Source organism: Xiphophorus couchianus, chromosome 20, assembly GCF_001444195.1.
Source record: "Xiphophorus couchianus chromosome 20, X_couchianus-1.0, whole genome shotgun sequence".
In the NCBI taxonomy this organism is placed as follows: domain Eukaryota; kingdom Metazoa; phylum Chordata; class Actinopteri; order Cyprinodontiformes; family Poeciliidae; genus Xiphophorus; species Xiphophorus couchianus.
In genome coordinates, this window is record NC_040247.1 from 3839141 (window position 1) to 3857495 (window position 18355).

The 18355-nt window shown below is 41.9% G+C and overlaps 2 protein-coding genes and 1 pseudogene across 5 annotated transcripts in view; 2 read left to right on the top strand and 1 right to left on the bottom strand.

The window, feature by feature from the left end:
* Nucleotides 1-1579, top strand: part of LOC114136257 (proteasome inhibitor PI31 subunit-like) — a 22379-nt gene extending 20800 nt beyond the window's left edge. Inside the window, exons 7-9 of one of the 4 annotated variants that reach the window (XM_028004135.1) lie at nucleotides 522-537; nucleotides 1099-1140; nucleotides 1381-1426. In XM_028004135.1, the coding sequence (XP_027859936.1) occupies nucleotides 522-537; nucleotides 1099-1140; nucleotides 1381-1416 (94 nt within the window). In that variant the 3' untranslated portion in view covers nucleotides 1417-1426. Of the gene's footprint in view, nucleotides 1-521; nucleotides 538-1098; nucleotides 1141-1338; nucleotides 1427-1450 lie in introns of those variants that run through there. The other 3 variants (XM_028004134.1, XM_028004136.1, XM_028004137.1) reach the window with 3 other exon arrangements.
* Nucleotides 1-12538, bottom strand: part of LOC114136255 (phosphatidylinositol glycan anchor biosynthesis class U protein-like) — a 16784-nt gene extending 4246 nt beyond the window's left edge. Inside the window, 14 exon segments of the mRNA XM_028004127.1 lie at nucleotides 1441-1565; nucleotides 1638-1781; nucleotides 2466-2620; nucleotides 3545-3562; nucleotides 3564-3643; nucleotides 3899-3926; nucleotides 3928-3969; nucleotides 3971-4001; nucleotides 4277-4386; nucleotides 4635-4697; nucleotides 4779-4838; nucleotides 5100-5164; nucleotides 12344-12368; nucleotides 12371-12538. Coding sequence (XP_027859928.1) covers nucleotides 1441-1565; nucleotides 1638-1781; nucleotides 2466-2620; nucleotides 3545-3562; nucleotides 3564-3643; nucleotides 3899-3926; nucleotides 3928-3969; nucleotides 3971-4001; nucleotides 4277-4386; nucleotides 4635-4697; nucleotides 4779-4838; nucleotides 5100-5164; nucleotides 12344-12368; nucleotides 12371-12475 — 1051 coding nt within the window. The 5' untranslated portion in view covers nucleotides 12476-12538.
* Nucleotides 1473-15045, top strand: LOC114136260 (proteasome inhibitor PI31 subunit-like; annotated as a pseudogene).
* The last annotated feature ends 3310 nt before the right edge of the window (nucleotides 15046-18355 follow it).

Here is an 18355-nt window from a genome sequence, read left to right on the forward strand (position 1 = left end):
GAACCACCAATAAATTATTGATAAACCACCAATAAATCAATAAACCACCAATAAATTATTGATAGACCACCGATAAATTATTGATAAACCACCAATAAATCAATAAACCACCGATAAATTATTGATAAACCACCGATAATTTATTGATGAACCACCAATAAATTATTGATAAACCACCAATAAATTATTGATAAACCACCAATAAATGATTGATAAACCACCAATAAATCAATAAGCCACCAATAAATTATTGATGAACCACCAATAAATTATTGATGAACCACCAATAAATTATTGATGAATTACCAATAAATTATTGATAGACCACCAATAAGTTATTGATAAACCACCATTAAATCAATAAACCACCAATAAATTATTGATAAACCACCAATAAATCAATAAACCACCAGTGAGGTCTATACATGGAAGGAATCTCCACTAATGTTATTGATTTTAGTGATTGATTATTCTGACGCTTAACTGATTAATCAATTAAAACCAATTGATACATTCTACAGATTCTTCATTGATCCACTTCAGACTTTTTATGCAACATTAGAAATGTATTGGCAATAAACTAATGATTAAATTCATTTTCAATAAGTGCAATAACAGATTTGCTGTAGAATCTGAACATAAAACATTTGGCTAAAATATATTTACAGAAATAATTTTTTTTAATCTTAAATACTAAATGCATATATATTTTGTATATTTTGGATTCATTTCTGCTCCATTGTGTCGATTTGTTTGACTCTCTGTTTAACAGTTAATCTGTGATTAAATTAGTTGAAGATTATTTGATTAATCCGATTAATCGTTCCTACTTCCTTCTTGTAGTTTTACTTTACTTTTGCTTTGGAACAAAAATGTAATTTCTGGACTGTTAAATGAACCTGGAGATAAGCCCCGCCCACTACGGCATTAAACACTCACCTGTGAGCTCAGGTGTCCGCGCTGCACACCTGGACAATTAGCTTCGAGTTTTTAAAATAACAAAATAATACTCTTTTTTGCCATTTATTATGGCAATAAATTATGGAACAATATTGAAAGTGTTATTTTGTGTGAAACATTCAGTATGTGAGCGCAGATCTCCATCCTGAACGACATTTAAAGAGACGGAACCATTTCCAAGTATGTTGGGGTCGCCATGTTACCTTCAGTTGTTATCAAAGTGTTATTTATATCAAATATGACTTAAATGAAATATGACTTCCTTTAAATCCACTGGATGTTTGTTGGTTCCTTTTACTAGTAAATTCAATCAAAAGCAAAAGTTTGTGCTGCATCTTAAATTATAACAGATTTTAACTCTCTTATCTTATTTTAAAGGGAAATTCCCCCACTGTTGTTTTTAATGCTTTTGTGCATCAGCTGGCCGACCCGCTGACCCCGTTGACCCCGACCTGACCCAGGTGTGCAGTAAACACTCACATCTGTGCAGGTGGCTCCAGACGGGGAGGAAGGCCAGGTAGAGCGCCGTGTCGCCCACGGTGGGGTAAGACTTAAAGATGGAGATCACCGCCAGCTGCATGTACATCAGGAACACCGGCTGGTCCCTGCAGGCCGACGCACACAGAGGTTAGGGGGCGCAGGGAAAGGTCAGAGGTTAATGAGACGGGAGGACTGACTTCAGTTTGATGCACAGAGGGACGGTGTAGAAGAAGACGTTGATCTGGAAGACGCAGAGGAAGAAGAGGCGGAAATGCTCAAACATCTCAGCGAAGAAATACCAGAAGAGGCCGATGTTGGGCGTCAGGTCAGGAACCGAGAGGCTGGAAAAAAAAAAAACAGGAACATGGAGCTGGACCAGAGGACATGTCCCACAGCGCCCTCTGGTGGAGACACGGAGAACTGTGTTTCTATCCACAGCAGTCTGGAAGGGCTGAGATGAACTTCGTGCCAAACTCAGCCATCAGAGGGCGCTGCACTGTAACTTTGCTCTTATTTAAATAAAAAAACTCCACCTCAAGTCAAGATACGGTTAAACAAAACATTTTAATTTGTTTGCATATTATCCTCGGAGCCAGAAAACCTTCATGGTGACGTTAAATTTATCTTCTCCTGAGAAAACGTGTTCTCTGTTATGGAGCCTGTGTACAGAAGCTTTTGACAATTCTTCTAGAAGAACATCTGTGAGGTCAGACTCTGATGCTGGATGTGACGGCTTAGCTACAGAACCTGCTCTGATTCATCCCAGACGTGTCGAGGTCGGGATCTGTGGTTCTACTGGAACATCAACATCAGAGCTGGGAGCAACAAATGCCTTGTTCAAGTATTAAGAGCTCCCACCACAGGAAGGAGATCAAGCTAAAAAAAAAAAAAACCAGTATAATTTTTTCCCCCACCAAACTTTACACCTGACATTCTGCAGTCAGGGAATTGTGTTTTCTCCTGAGTACTCGTTATTGGACTGGTTCTGATGGTCCAGAAATCTCCAGTTTCTTTTTCTGACTCACATGAAGCCGTAGACGGAGGGCAGGAAGTCCCAGGAGCCGAGCAGGAAGAAGGACAGGCAGACGATGACGAACAAACTGCCCAGGTACATGAACAGGTACTGGACCAGGAACCACCAGAAGGCGGCGCGCCGCGGGTTCACCGGGACGTACTGGTGCTGAGGAGGGACACAGGCAGGCGGAGAGGGCAAAACATGTCAGTGAAAACAGGTAGTATGCATCAGAAACAGGAAAGTATGCTTTAGAAACAGGAAGTACACTTTAGAAACAGGAAATACGCTTTAGAAACAGAAAGTACGCTTTAGAAACAGGAAGTACACTTTAGAAACAGAAAGTACGCATCAGAAACAGGAAGTATGCTTTAGAAACAGGAAGTACACTTTAGAAACAGAAAGTACGCTTTAGAAACAGGAAGTACGCTTTAGAAACAGGAAGTACGCTTTAGAAACAGAAAATACACTTTAGAAACAGGACGTACGCTTTAGAAACAGGAAGTACGCTTTAGAAACAGGAAGTACGCTTTAGAAACAGAAAGTACGCTTTAGAAACAAAAAGTACGCTTTAGAAACGGAAAGTACGCTTTAGAAACGGAAAGTACGCTTTAGAAACAGGAAGTACGTTTAGAAACAGAAAGTACACTTTAGAAACAGGAAGTACGCTTTAGAAACAGAAAGTACGCTTTAGAAACAGGAAGTACGCTTTAGAAACAGGAAGTACGCTTTAGAAACAGAAAGTACGCTTTAGAAACAAAAAGTACGCTTTAGAAACGGAAAGTACGCTTTAGAAACGGAAAGTACGCTTTAGAAACAGGAAGTACGTTTAGAAACAGAAAGTACACTTTAGAAACAGGAAGTACGCTTTAGAAACAGAAAGTACACATCAGAAACAGGAAGTACGCTTTAGAAACAGAAAGTACGCTTTAGAAACAGGAAGTACGTTTAGAAACAGAAAGTACACATCAGAAACAGGAAGTACACTTTAGAAACAGGAAGTACGCTTTAGAAACAGAAAGTACACATCAGAAACAGGAAGTACGCTTTAGAAACAGAAAGTACGCATCCAAAACCAATCAAAGCTCGTACCTGCATCAGGTACAGCATGGCCGGGGGCGCACAAGGTCAGAGGGTAGATGGACTGGTAGGTGGCCAAGCAGAGGAAAATGGCGCTCAGCAGAACGTTTCCTGAAAAACAGAAATAAAATCAATAAAACCAGAAAATATGAAGATTAAACCACAAATTTGAAACAATAATGAGAGGAAATAAAACAACAAAACTGGAAGAGACATGCTGTGACAAAAACAAGTTATGCTAATGCTAACTGTCGCAATAAATATGAATAAATTAGTAAAAGGTTTTGTGTGTGGCACTTGAGTAAATCATGGAAAGTATTTCTTTCAGCATCACTTTAGAAAGGAGAGCCTGGCTGTGTGGTCGACCTTTTATGGTTGTGAGGACGAACAGGGATGAGGACGGCGTTGTTCAGGCCGCACGTCGACTTGGCAACGCAGGGACAAGATGGTGAACGGGTTCAGCAGGTAACTGCCAGAAAACAAGAAAAAAATAACTAAAACTGGGCTTCAATTATGACTCGCTTTCAGTTTAAAACACTAAAAAACTAAAACCATGAACAAACATTGAGTTAAATAATAAACAGCGTTATTTCAGGTGAGTTTTGATGAATATCTTAATTTCTCTCCGTCCTGCGTTGCGCTGCTGATTTTTTGCGTATTCATCGTTAACACACGAGGTCGCTGCGTCCTTCCTGATGCTCTCTGAGCAGGAGAGCGCCCTCTACATGCGCTGCAGGAACTTACAACATGGCTACTTTCAGGGGGATGTAGAACATCTCAGTGGGGCTCCTGATGAGCTCCAGGCAGTCTGCGGGGTAACGCTCCGCCTCCACGGAAAACTTCTGCTTCCTGAACTGAAAAGCAACAAAAACCAAACGTTTTATCACCGCTACACAACGGAAAGTTCACCTTTAAGATATTATATTGGATATACTGAATGAGCAAAAGTTTTGACACAAGAGGTTTTTAACACACTTCTCTTTGACATAGTTATAACATAAAACTAAAACAAGATTCTAATGACACATACGGAGCTTAATAAAGAATACATTTTAAATTAAAAATTCACAAAATGTATCTTTCTTTACAGATTGATTCTCACCACTTGCTTGTTAAAGTCCTTCACGGCCATGTAAAGAGCCACCGCTGTGATCACATCCGCCAGCTAACAGGGAAACAGAAACCCACAACAATAAAAGAACTAAAACCAGAGTTTCTCCACTCTGCAGTCATTTATTCCTCCTACCATGAACGTGATTTCTGCATAATCCACCAGAAAGTGAAAGAGGTAAATGATGAGGGGAGTCTGCAGGAAAGAAAAAGATCAAGCATGGGATGTCAGGTGGAATAAATGCTTAATGATAAAATTCATCTCAGCGGAATATAAAACAAGGAAACTCTGTTTTCTCTGTAAGGAACATCTCAAATACTGAAGCTCTTTATGTTTGAAAACTGAGGCAAAAACAGTACAAAATCAAACATATTCACATTAATATCCAAATCTACGTGTACTTTAAAATGGTTTTTAACCAACATGTGCATCAAGAGCCAGATTTGACGTCTTACCCTCGTGGAAAACATCGCCGGAATACGGAGAAACTCCCAGATCAAGCAGCGCTAAACCTTCGATAACTGACCAGAAACAGAAACAAAGTGGCTCTGAACGACTATGATTCAATACGTTTAAAATAAAATAAATCTAACACACTGGGATGAGCTGGATGCAGATAGAAACCAAATATTTCTGTATTTTTAATTCAAAATGATCACAACAAACTACAGACAGACAGAATGCTAAAAGAAAATCCTGTTTAAAGTACTTTTAAAATCTGACAACTAAACCATTCAGTGGAGACACTTTAGAAAATAAGTTTCAATTAAGACTTGAGGCCAGAAACTGAGCAGATCCCATTTCTGATTTGATGGAAGTTAACACATTTACATTTCAAACATAAGAATATGTCGCAGATATGGTTTTGTCTTAGTTTATGGAGATTTCCGAAAATCTCCATAAACTTAAAGTTTGGCATATGAAGCATCTAATGCAATCATGGGATGTCACTCATAACATTTGTTACAACAACCACATTTAATTTCCCTTTGGGATCCATAAAGTATGTAAGATGATTTATTTTTTTCCTTTTTAATTAATGTGGTTATATACAAGATCAGTTACTACAGTTGGTCCATAGTTAAGGAATTGTGCTGTGCCTTTAAGAGGAGCCGTTTCTTCTTCTTCTTCGTTGGTTTTTTTTGTTTAGGTGTGCCGGGACGGGTTCTGTGCTGTTAAAATGGAGGTTCAATAAAAGTCTGGACAGCTACGCTATTCCCTTCTCAGTGTTCTGCTCTTTCTCCACCCACGACCTCTTATTCTACAATAACACCGATTCAGTTCACATCGTAGTGTTACACTGGTGGCAGCGGGTTGTGGACGTTTGCAGCGGTGAGCACATGCTACACATGCTAACCATCGATAGCTCATTCTGTACGTGCTGAGCGGCGTATATAGCGGCTGTTGAAGACGGACTTTTTTTTCTTTTTGCCCCTACCTCCACCCTCCCTGTCAACCGCCGGTAACAAAGACGAATACCGAGCTATAGCAAGTAATTTTTGGGATCAATTACCATTTCATTCTGCTGGTAGTAGTGCCAGGCCTCACTACAGCCACATTTTCATGGGGGACGGAAAAGAGGATTTTTCAAAATGGTGCAGACGTTTTGAAGTGACGGTTGCTGCTGATCCTGATACCACTGAGGATAGTTTGGTGAAACTGCTACCTACATGGTTAGCGGGTGCTGCTTTCAGTTACTGGGATTAGTGTATCTGATGCAGTAAAAGCGGACTATTCAGCCACCAAGGATATCTGAAGAACGTTTTTGGACAAACTGCTTATTTGTCGACTTTCCAAAGCTCCATTAATGCACGCAGTCGCCTTCCTGGTGAAGCCCTTCCTGTGTTTGCTGCTGAGATTTGCCGTTTAGTCGAAGAAGCTTTTCCGACTTATGGTGATAATGCTAAACAGGGAGAAAAATTTTGACGCTTTATTGCTGGACTTGACCCTTACCTCCAGCTGCGATGTCATGAGCAGGGTGTTGACCACACTGGAGACTGCTCTACAGTTTGCTATGCAGATTGAAACTGCTCACCAAGCTAGTAAAGTGTTCACTACCCCACACCTCCTTTGCAGTCTTTGTCTACACCACCAGTTTACCCTGCTGTCTCATCTGGGTGGTCTACTCAGGTTCCTTCACCCACTCCTTTAGGAGTCCACTCAGCTACTGCAGATGATTTAAAGACAATGGCAAAGACTATTGAAACACTGTCGGACAGAGTTCAACAGCTGCAGCTGGCAGTTGACCGCCAGCGTGAGGATGCACATCGTCAGGACAGGCGGGACTATGGATTTCGTCATTGGAGCGCCACTCCAGGTGGACGCCGGGGTGACCGATATTCATCAGATGGATACTATGAGTCTTCTCCACGACACAGAGACTCATCAAATGACCGAAACACACCTCACCACAGTTCCAGTTCCTATGCAAAGGATGAACACAACCAACGGGATTTACGTACCCGATCTGGATCATCTGAACGCTACACACAGGGCTACAGCTCTTCAACTAGAGGCTATGCTAGTCGTGGCCGCTCTCCTAACCGCTATGAAAGTGGCCGCCGTAGTCACTCTCCCAGCCCGGGGCGAGTACGTTTCCAATCTCCTTCACATTCAAACCAGGATCAGGTAAACTACGAATAGCTGACAATGAGGGCAGATTGCCAGCTACTGACTTCTCCCTAGCCCAGACAGACAATGACACCTACCAGGACACAGCTACTAGTGACGTTACAGGTTTGGCTGATGTAGAGAAGAGGTATGTGACAGTTGTTCTTGAAGACACCGTAGTACATGCTTTTCTTGACACTGGGCGGATGGTTCAGTCATTAGTTGAGGACTTTAGAATGGCTACACCTGCTCTTTACAGGAAACCCATTGTAAAACAGTTTATTCGTCTCACTGGTGTCACAGGTGATCCCCTTGACTCTGTAGGCTCCATTTATGTGAACCTAAATATTGCAGATAAGCTCATGATACACACACTTCAAGTTGTCAGAAACTGTACAAAGCCAGTCATTTTAGGTTGGGATTTCATGGTGGCAAATGGCATTACGGTTGACACTCGAAACATGACATGCAATGTAGCAGGTACAGCTGTGCCACTAGTTAGTCCACATCTGTATGATTCCTTTATTTAATCAGGTAAACCCCGTTGAGATCTAGATCTCATTTTCAAGAGGGACTGAAACAAACTTCACTCCCCGTCGGGGAATCGAACCCCGGTCTCCCGCGTATGTTCCCTGTTTGACTACTGTGTCGGTGTCATCCACCGTTAGCATTCCTGCTATGTCTGAGAGGGTCATCACTGCTACTCTGGATGCACCCCAAAAAGAGTTTTTACCTAATGGCTACATTGGTGTGTTTGAACCACATTATACCGACCAGTCTTCTGCTGGGTATTGCATGGACTGTGGCCAGGGTAGAACGAGGTTCCATTTCTGTTTAAAGTAGCTAATGTTTCACATAGTGATGTCATGTTACATGGTGGTACACAGGTGGGGCACTTTCATGCAGTCTTAGCAGAGGGCCAGAGCGAATTCACCATTATGGGACAGTTCTATCTGTAACATTAATACTCAAGACACCTGACAGTCCCAGAGTAATCCCTCTTGCCGATAGTACCGACTCAGATCTGACGCCTTTGCAGAAAAAACAACTGACGGAGACTTTGGCTTCTTTTGCAGATGTTTTTAGTCAACACCCACATGACTTTGGCAGAACTGACATAGTGACACACAAAATCGCTACAAACTCTGACACCCCAATCTCACAAAGAGCCTACCGCACCTCTCCAGCTATGAAGGCAGAAATTCGCCGCCAAGTTGAAACTCTTAAGTCACATGATTTGATAGAGGACAGTTCAAGCCCCTGGGCCAGCCCAGTTGTTATGGTGAAAAAGAAGGATGGCTCTTACAGGTTTTGTGTAGATTTTCGTTAACTGAACTCTGTCACCATTACTGATGCTCACCCTTTACCGAGAGTTGATGACAGTCTAGACGCGCTTTCTGGTTCTCAGTACTTTTCTACCATGGACATGTCTAGCGGGTACTGGCAAGTACAAATGGATCCAGCAGACAGACAAAAGACTGCGTTTACGACAGGTGACGGTTTGTACCAATTTAAGGTCATGCCAATGGGGCTAAAGAACTCGCCTCCAACCTTCCAAAGGCTCATGGAGCTTGTTCTGAGAGGACTTCGCTGGACAACCTGTGTCATTTATTTGGATGACATCATTTGCATGGGGAAAACCTTTGAAGATCACCTAGGCAATCTCACAGACATTCTCACTCGTTTTCGACAAGCAGGGTTAAAATTAAACCCTAAGAAATGTGACTTTTGCAAACCTGCTGTAAAGTACATGGGGCACATTGTGTCTCGGGAGGGACTGGCGTTGGACCCAGTAAACACTGAACGCATCAGAAACTGGCCTGTTCCACGCTCACCGACGGAGGTACGTGCCTTCTTGGGACTGTGTTCATATTACAGACGATTTGTACATAAATATGCCTTTATTGCTCAGCCTCTGCATAGGCTTACCCAAAAACAAGTAGTGTCTGAATGGACAGATGACTGTTCTGCCACTTTTCAAGCACTTAAGGTGCACTGACTTCACCTCCAATAATGGCATTTCCCAACTTTGATCAACCCTTCATTTTGAGTACAGACGCATCTAATTTTGCAGTTGGTGCTGTACTGTCTCAGACACAACAGGGCAAGAAAGGGTTGTATCTTTTGCAAGTCATGTACTTTCAAAAACAGAGAAAGTGGTCTACATATGACAAAGAACTGTATGCTATCGTGTGGTCAATTAGACACTTTAAACATTATCTGAGTTGCAATCCTTTTACAATCATCACTGATCATCGTCCTTTGCTCAGCTTAAGGAAGATGGATGTCACGAACGACCCTACCGGACGCAGGGGTCGTTGGGCATTGGAGTTGGACCCATATCAATGGACAATCACCCACAGAGATGGCAAGAAACATACAAATGCTGATGCCATGTCATGGATACCATTGGGGCAGGACTCAACTGAGGTGACAGTTTCTGCACTGCCTGATGGTCACTCTTCTATTGATACAGAAAAATCTGTGTCACTGGCTGAGTTGCCATGCTCCAGCCCTCAACATTCAGAGATAACCAATGTTGTACCACAAGTGTGTTGTATGAACAATGATGGGACACAGGTGAAACTGGGGTTTGCCACATTACAGCAGACATTATCCAATCATAACATGGACATTGTATCTGCACAACTCTCTGATCCTGTTTTCTTTGAAGTGTATACCTGGGTAAAAAACAAGAAACGTCCCTACCTCAGACAGGTAAAAGGTAGAGTTCAGAGAAAACTTGGTGGCAGTTTCCTAAGTTATTACTATGTAACGACGTGCTTGTCGCAAAGGTCAGAGTGCAACAGGGAAACCAGAGGGTTATCAAGTGTTAATTCCATCTGCACTTGTTACAGAAACAATGCATTTTCTTCATGGTAATCCTTGTTCTGGTCATTACAGTGCTGAGCGTACATTTAAGAAAGCATTGACAGTGTGTTATTGGCCACGAATGAGATCTGACATTGAAAACTTCTGTAATCTGTGTAAGACATGTGAAGCTTTTAGAAAAGCTGTGCCAAAGCAGAGAGCGCCTTTGCAATCTATTCAGACTGACAGACCATTTCAGTTAGTGTGTACTGACATTACTGAACTTCCGGTTACCACTCTTGGTAATAGATATGTGCTTGTGGTACAGGATCATTTTACCAAATATGTAAACGCATATGCTATGTCTGACCAAAAGGCTACCACAATGGCACAGTTACTCTGTGAACGATATATTCCTGAACATGGTGTTCCTGAGGAAGTGTTGTCAGATCAGGGACGACAATATCAGTCTGAAGTTATTCACACATTTCTCAGAGACTGCAGATGACAAAGAAGAGAACCTCCCCATATCACCCAAGAGGGAATGGTATGGTTGAACGGTTTAATCGGACTCTGAAAGAGCAGTTGGCTCGACTCATTCAGGACTATGGGGGCGAATGGGACCACTACCTCCCTGCTGTGGTACTTTCTTTCAACTCTATTCCTCACTCGAGCACAGGGTACTCACCGTATTTCCTTGCTCATGGTAGAGAACCCCGACTACCTGCTAATGTCCATGTTTCATCACCGAAGGTTTCTGATTGCCCACAGAACTATGGTTCAGAACTGGCTACACGGAGGGATGCTGCTTTTGAGACTGTTCTTCTTCATCGCGAAGAACAAAGACAAAAACGAGAGTACTATTACAACAAAGACACAAGGTTTAGGCCTTATGCTTGTAGTTGATCTGGTATGGATAGATGACCCCACCACATAACGACAAAAGCTTTCCCCAAACTGGACTGGACCATATAAGGTTGTATCTGTGGATGAAAAGGGCTCCTTACAAGCTGGTGGATGTGAAATATCCTCAGGCTGTGACCAAAGTCATTCACTATGATCGTCTAAAACCTTACCGTAGCTCCACTGACACATCTCCAATAGATGTCACTCAATCTGTATTTCCACCAAACAGGGATTACACTGCTGAGATATACTGCTTTGTCGGGTTCATTGCCCTGGTCCTTTGGCCAAGCAGCTACACCTCAGGCAGCAGAAAATGCTAGGTCGTTGCCATCTTCGCCAAGGATTTCCAACTGGACTCGTCCTCCCATCGGCTTGCACAACCACCCCCCCAGCTTGCCACCCACTGGGGGTGCAGTTATTACCAGGTGTGGACGTACCATTCGGAAACCGCGACTACTACTGTTATGAAAATACTTTGTCTATAGAGTTTTTTCATGTTAGAGGTTGAAAAACTGGTTCATTTAAAAGCAAACTAGAAAAAAAACAAAAACTTGTTGACAGTTGTTCTTTATGGGGCATTACTATGAGTTTGTGTCCTTTGTTTGCAACCCCCAGGTGATAAGAGCTACTGATGAGACAGTCTGGACAGATTTTTTTATATATAACAACTTCATTTGAAATGAGGACATTTCATTTAAAGAGGGGGAAGTATGTAAGATGATTTATTTTTCCTTTTGAATTAATGTGGTTATATACAAGATCAGTTACTACAGTTGGTCCATAGTCAAGGAATTGTGCTGTGCCTTTAAGAGGAGCCGTTTCTTTCTTCTTCGTTGGTTTTTTTTGTTTAGGTGTGCCCGGGACAGGTTTCTGTGCTGTTAAAATGGATAAAAGTCTGGACAGCTACGCTATTCCCTCTCAGTGTTCTGCTCTTACTCCACCCACGACCTCTTATTCTACGATAACACCGATTCAGTTCACATCGTAGTGTGACAGTAGTTTTGAATTAAACTGAATTAAATCTGGAAAGTAAATGTGAGATGAGTTCATTTAAATGTAAGCTGTTTCCAGGTTCGGCTCGGTCCTTCATTATTCTGGTTCTGCTGGTTGTTGGAACTCAGATATTTGTTCAAACAAAAAAGAAACATCAATAATCTTTTTTTTTTTTTAAAGCATAAATTAAGTCCCTGCTAATAGATTGTTCCGTGTGAAACCTGGGCTCTAAAAATGATTTATCTGTATGTGTGCAGGTTTAGCAGATGAACCGGTTTGACTTCACCCGTTTTCATCGGAGCGGCGAGGGAAAGGGCAGGAACGGACGGCGCTGTAACCTGGAAAAAGAGGCCGCGGAGCTCCGCTCCAGGCCGGCTTACCTCGCTTCCAGGCGGTGATCGGAGGACCACCACCTCCACCCTCTCTGCGATCAGCTCCGCTAGGCTGGATCTGTACAGAGCCGCGCGGATTGTGACGGCTACAATCAGAAGCAGAGACAAGGGAGCCACCATCTTCACAAGGAAGCGATCTCCGCCCGACCTGCGAGGGGAATGATGGGAAATGAAGTCCTATATAGGACCCGCTGGTTATGGTAGCGAAGGAGCAAACAGGACCGCCACCAAAAATTAAACTTACATTTTTTAAAACATGTTAATAAAATTGACAGTATTAATAACAATATTGTTAATACTGTCACTGCTAATAATATTGGACAGTATTACATTTAAATTAGCATTTTATTTTAGTATTTATTTCAGAAACGAATTATTTCTTAAACAAACATGAATATAATATTTATCTATTTAATAAAAAGGTTTTGTTTTAGTGTAACAATACAAAAAAGACAATATATAAAGTAATACTTTATAACGGAACGATATTTCTTATATTGGTTCTGTTCCGGAAAGTATATGTGTTTGCATCAAAACAAAACGAACTTTTTCCGTAAAGTTAGAAAAAAATAAAGCAGCAACTTTTTCCCCAGAGATTTCTCTCTGGAGAAAATAAGAGAAACTAGGGTTGAAAACTGTATCTGTAATACAGCAATGATTGAATATATGGTTAAAACTTTCACTACTGGCTTTAGGGTCACTATTTTTGATCCAAACTCACTCAGAGCTTTCCGCTGTATATCGAGCGTCCTTACAATAAATTTTTTTTTGTTGCACAAATAAACAGCCTCTTTCACATCCCAGACCTTACACAGCCATTAACCTCTGTCGAAATATTTTTCGGGTTCAAATGCAATTTAACACAGCTGTATAAGGTTCAGTAATTTTCCGAAATAATTTTATTGTATCACTTCTGAAATTAGTTTCTAATGTGACTAACTCGATTTGACAACGTTCTTGTGGCTTTTACTTTGAAATTCCCTGACAGGAAGTAGCTGTGGTTGCTATGAGACTTCAGTGAAGACTTTCGTTTTCCTTTCTCCGGTTTAGATGCGGAGCTGGTATCGGCTGTTGGGAGAAAAATGGCTGGTTTAGAGGCGCTGTACACCTGTGTCGCAGATAAAATCCAGTGTCCGCAGGACGCCGTGGTCTGCTTAGTTCACTGGGAAATGATAAAGAATGGCTACCGGTGCATCGGATCTGGATTCGAGGTGAAAGAACAGTTAATCATTTCAGAACAAAATGCCAGACGTGTGTTAGCTTAGCATAAATCAGTCTGTTTTATTCAGACTTCCAGGGGGAAACTTTGGAGTTGTGAAAAATGTCGAGTCATCTTTGGGAGGCTAACGCAACTGCATGATGATAGACACTCTAATATGGTCATTATTTTGACTGAGTCTCTTTTTCTTTTTCTTCTGTTGTATTGTAGCCTAGCAGCCGTGATAAAAGTCAGAGCTGCTTCCTGCTGACTGGAGCAGCAACAAGGAGCTGTACAGCCTGCGCTACAGAAGCAGCGACACAGACACCATGATGGTGCTGAAGGCCATCGCTGTGGACTCCACGCTCATCTTCAACTTAATGGTAACTCAACAAAACAGGACCGGCTTCTCTCTTGCAGTTAAAATGAAAGTTGCTGATGCAGAGGATTGATGCTAATAATCACACAGGAAGCCGGATAAAACAACAAACAACCACACACACTCATACACATGTTTGCGCAGCTATCTCTGTGGGGACTTTCCATTGACTACCATTCATTTCGACAGCCTAAACTTTACCCTTACCTTTGCCCTAACCCTACCCCATTACATACCCAACCTTAACTAAAAACTCAATTCACACCTTAGTCCTAAATGTGACCCCTGACCCACAAACAGTGTTTCCCCCTTGTGGGGACCAGGCTTCAGTCCCCACAAAGAGCAGTGGGTCCCCATAACGTAGTATGTTTCAGGAAAATTGTCCCCACAAGGTATTAGAAACAAACACACACACACACACTTAAGGAGAATTTAGACAGGCCAATTAACGTAACATTCATGTTTTTGGATTGTGGGCCGGGAATCGAACCAGGACCTTCAGTGCTACCAACTGCACCACCGTGCAGCGTGCTCATCAGGATGTTTTGCTGCACAATATCGTCTCTTTTGGATTTAAACATGGGATTGGTGGGCAGAACGTCTGATTAAAAGCTGCTGTTGTTTTGCAGAACTCCGGCACTAACCAGGTTTCATACCTGATGGTGAACATCAGCGACCACGTCAACGCCGATCAGCTGCACACGTTTGACAGGTTGGTTTGTACCAGATTTGTTTGTCTCACCTGAGAACAGAAAAGCTCCTGCATTACACACTTAGTGGTTTGAATCATTTCTACATATTAAAATAACACATTCTGCCAACAATAACCAGCCGCACAGATAATGACGTAAACACGACGTTGTTCCGGTTGGTGACGGAGCCTCTCTGTGCCGCAGCGTGTTCAGAGACGCAGACGATTTGTCTGAGAAGGTGAAGTATCGGCTGCTGCCTCGCCCAGAGAAAGCGCCGGAGAGCAGCAGACAGGAGGAGGGCGAGTCGTCTCAGAGGAGGCAGGAAGAAGACAGCGACCCCCTGCGCCACGGGCTGCAGCCTCACTGGTCAGTAAACAGCGGCGTCCAGGAAATCGCCTTGCTCTAATAAACTGTGTTTCCCTAACAGCCCTTAGCTAGCTAAGTTTTCTGTGATTTTCATGTGTAAATTTGTGGGCGGTTGCCTGGACGACGTTTTCATCTGCAGTGAGAAACTCAAAGCTGCTGCCAGGAGTTCAGACAGAAACACGTTAGTTCTTGGCTTGTTTTATTGTCATGCAGCTCTACAGTAACACTAACTCTACGGTTAGTGTTTCCCTCAAGGCGGCATTAAAGTCTTAAAACGTCTTAAATTTGACTGAAACGAGCAGAAACTCTGGAGGTTCGACAATCAGCAGCCAGGTAGAAATAAACAGCTGAACACAGAAGGCCTGAAACGTTTAATCCGACCCAAATGTATCTGTATTTATATCTATATCTATATTCCAGGTTAGCGTTTGGGAGGAGATGATCTTGGATCCTGTCAGGTTCGGGTTCCCTCACTTCGGCATCCCAGACATCCTGCCTCCTGGAGCCATTCCTCCGGAGGCCCATTTCGACCCGATTGGACCCTTGAGACGACATGGACTGGGGTGAGACACACACACCACCTCGTGTCTATCAGCACCGATTGACATCATATTGATCAACATAACGAACTGATCTGGAACAGGTTAGGGTCAGTCTGCGGTCTAATCAAAACCTGGAGTATCGTGTCCAAAGCTGCGTACGCCCAAAAATATGCGGCGCCTTATTTTACGCACAAATCAGCCTGTATGAAAATGAACTTTGCGTCAAAGTTTGCGTAAATATACACAAACTTTTTCCCTGCAGTGAAAATGTGCAGCAGCAACACAAACTTTATCTGTGGACAATAATAAACTAGAAAGAGTCAAAACTCACATAAATCCACTGAAACCTGATTCAGTTATTTAGAGCAGGACGCATCAAACCCCATGATTTTATGATTTCAATATTTTAGTGTTTAAACAATGAAACTGAACCAATTTATCCTCAGACAATAACCCAACACAAAATAAAGAAATAGAAATAAAGGATGTGAAAACCTCAGTGTAAATAATCATGTTGCTCAGTTTGCGCCTCATAAAGATGAAACGCATCGTCTGAATGCATCTATTTATTCTCACTAATGAGAAACCAGGGCTGATCAAACAGTTTGATTATCGAAGGTGATCAGGTGTGGAGACAATCCCAGGTATATCAGTAGCTGCATCAAGGTGAGCCGCTACCTGAGGAGCTTTGGCTCTGATGGAAGAACATGGAGCCATTGATCAGAGATCAGATTGATCTGCTGGTTTATGAGCGTTTAGATTCATCCAGACTGATCATCCTGGAGCTCTGAGCAGAACTTAAAGCAGGTACCGGTACCGGTCCAGCTGCAGCCGTCCTCTAGTGGAGCCGCCCGCTTTGTGAATATGGACAGAAATCATCTCTACCCTGTAAATGTAGCTTCTGCTCATGATTTCTGGATTCACAATAAACATTTTAAATCCCGGCTGAACGCTCTGCTGCTCCAACAGCATCTGCTCTGCAGATCTTTAGGATTTATTTGGACTTTTGTCCTTTAAAATGTAATAGTTTTACTACAGCAGCAGTGCTGAGCTCCTGCATTAACCGGAACGACTCTGTGGTTTTTGTGCTGCTTGGCGTCTTGGCAGACGACAGAACGACTGAGGGCCAGAGCTTCAACTGTCGTCTCTTTAACACCAGGTTACTGGGGAGATGTTATTCTGCCCCATTACAAATTGGAAGTCTCCATTCTCGTCTTCTGGACCAGAGACCTGCAGGCGTTCTCTGCAAAAGCTGTGGCTGCAGCGCAGAAGAACAGGCTTTGTGGTTTTCATGAGGTCACCTCACGTCTCTGATTTGGAATCAGCAGATCTCCAAAGTTTTGGTATCTCTGGGATCTGGGATCTGGTTTGTGATCTGGGAGTTTTTCCCTCCTCCTCTTCCTGCGTCTCTGTCAAACTGAAGTGATTTGTGGCTGAAGCTGCAGCTCCACCTTGAGCTTCTTGCTTGGTGTAAAACTGAATTAAAAACCATCCAACCATCATCAGTTGCTGATTCAGACCACAACTTCCAAACCATTTGTAAAGTTAGTTTTCAAATGTTTTTTTTATCTGAAAAGTGTGGCATACATTTGTACAAATTGTGAAGAAGTGTTGAAGCCAACATCGCGACATTATGGACCCAGAGGGTTTTTTTTCTTATTGCTTCACCAGAATTTGGAAACACTCTGGTGTGTTTCGTACTCAGTCACAACAAACGTCAACTTACAAAACACAAAAGTGAACTTTAAATGTCCTCAGTGAAAACCTGGTATTTCTTATTATTTGATGCTGGAAAACAGATGAAAATCAATCTGTTAACTTGGTGTTGATGTTTGAACATCGTTAAACGGACAAATAAGAAGCAGCAGATCAGAACCCGGCCTGTCAGCAGAGGGCGCTGTGGCACACCAAAGCAATTCTCTTTCCTCCTGTTTGCCTTTTGAATGTTTGTAAAGCGACTATATGAGAAAAATGATTTAGACTTCAAACATATGTCACAAACCACAGTTTAAAGGTAACTTACATGTAAAAGGGTGGTGGCAGCATCATGCTGTGGGGAGGCTCTTCTCTAGCTGAATCCAAGACATCCCGAACATACAGCCAGATTAATGCATATCCATGTCAAACTGGCCTAATCAAAACCCAGCCTTAAAGAACAGCTAGGAACTGATGTTACATATTAACAAATGGATGTTTACAGATTCCAAAGAATCCAGAGATGTGCAAATGAAACATTTCTCTCCCGGATGATATTTATCAGAATTAGTTTAAAGCTCAGGTCAGAATCAATATTTTATTTTATTATAAAAACATATTTTTTTTTGCATTCAGATTCGATTTCTGGATGCAGAAACTGGAAACGGGTCTGAAATCACCATTCATCAATGTTTAGTTTTTAGATCCATCTTTTAGTGACTCACAACTAAAACATTCAGTTCAAGTACAAAGAAAAATGTTTTTGTTAATTAGTGCAATTAATTAATTGAAATTTAAACATTTTTAAATGTCAAATTAAAGCAGCAAAGTGTCACAGAAACATTCAACATTTGAGCCTTTAATGTGTGAAACCAAACCTGCAAATATCTGAGAAAACCTGAAATAAAAAATACCAAAAACTTCTGAGCAACAGATAAAAAACTTGTTTTAAATAAATAATCGTTTCACCTGCAGATTATCTGACTAATAAGACATTTTTCCATGTTATAAGTTTAATAATCTACAGTGGAAACAGAAAGTTTAATGCAAATCAATAATTATTTAATTAAAAAATGCTCCTACATTTTGCTGAAAAGTTACTTTAATTTAGCTTCGTATTATTTTAAG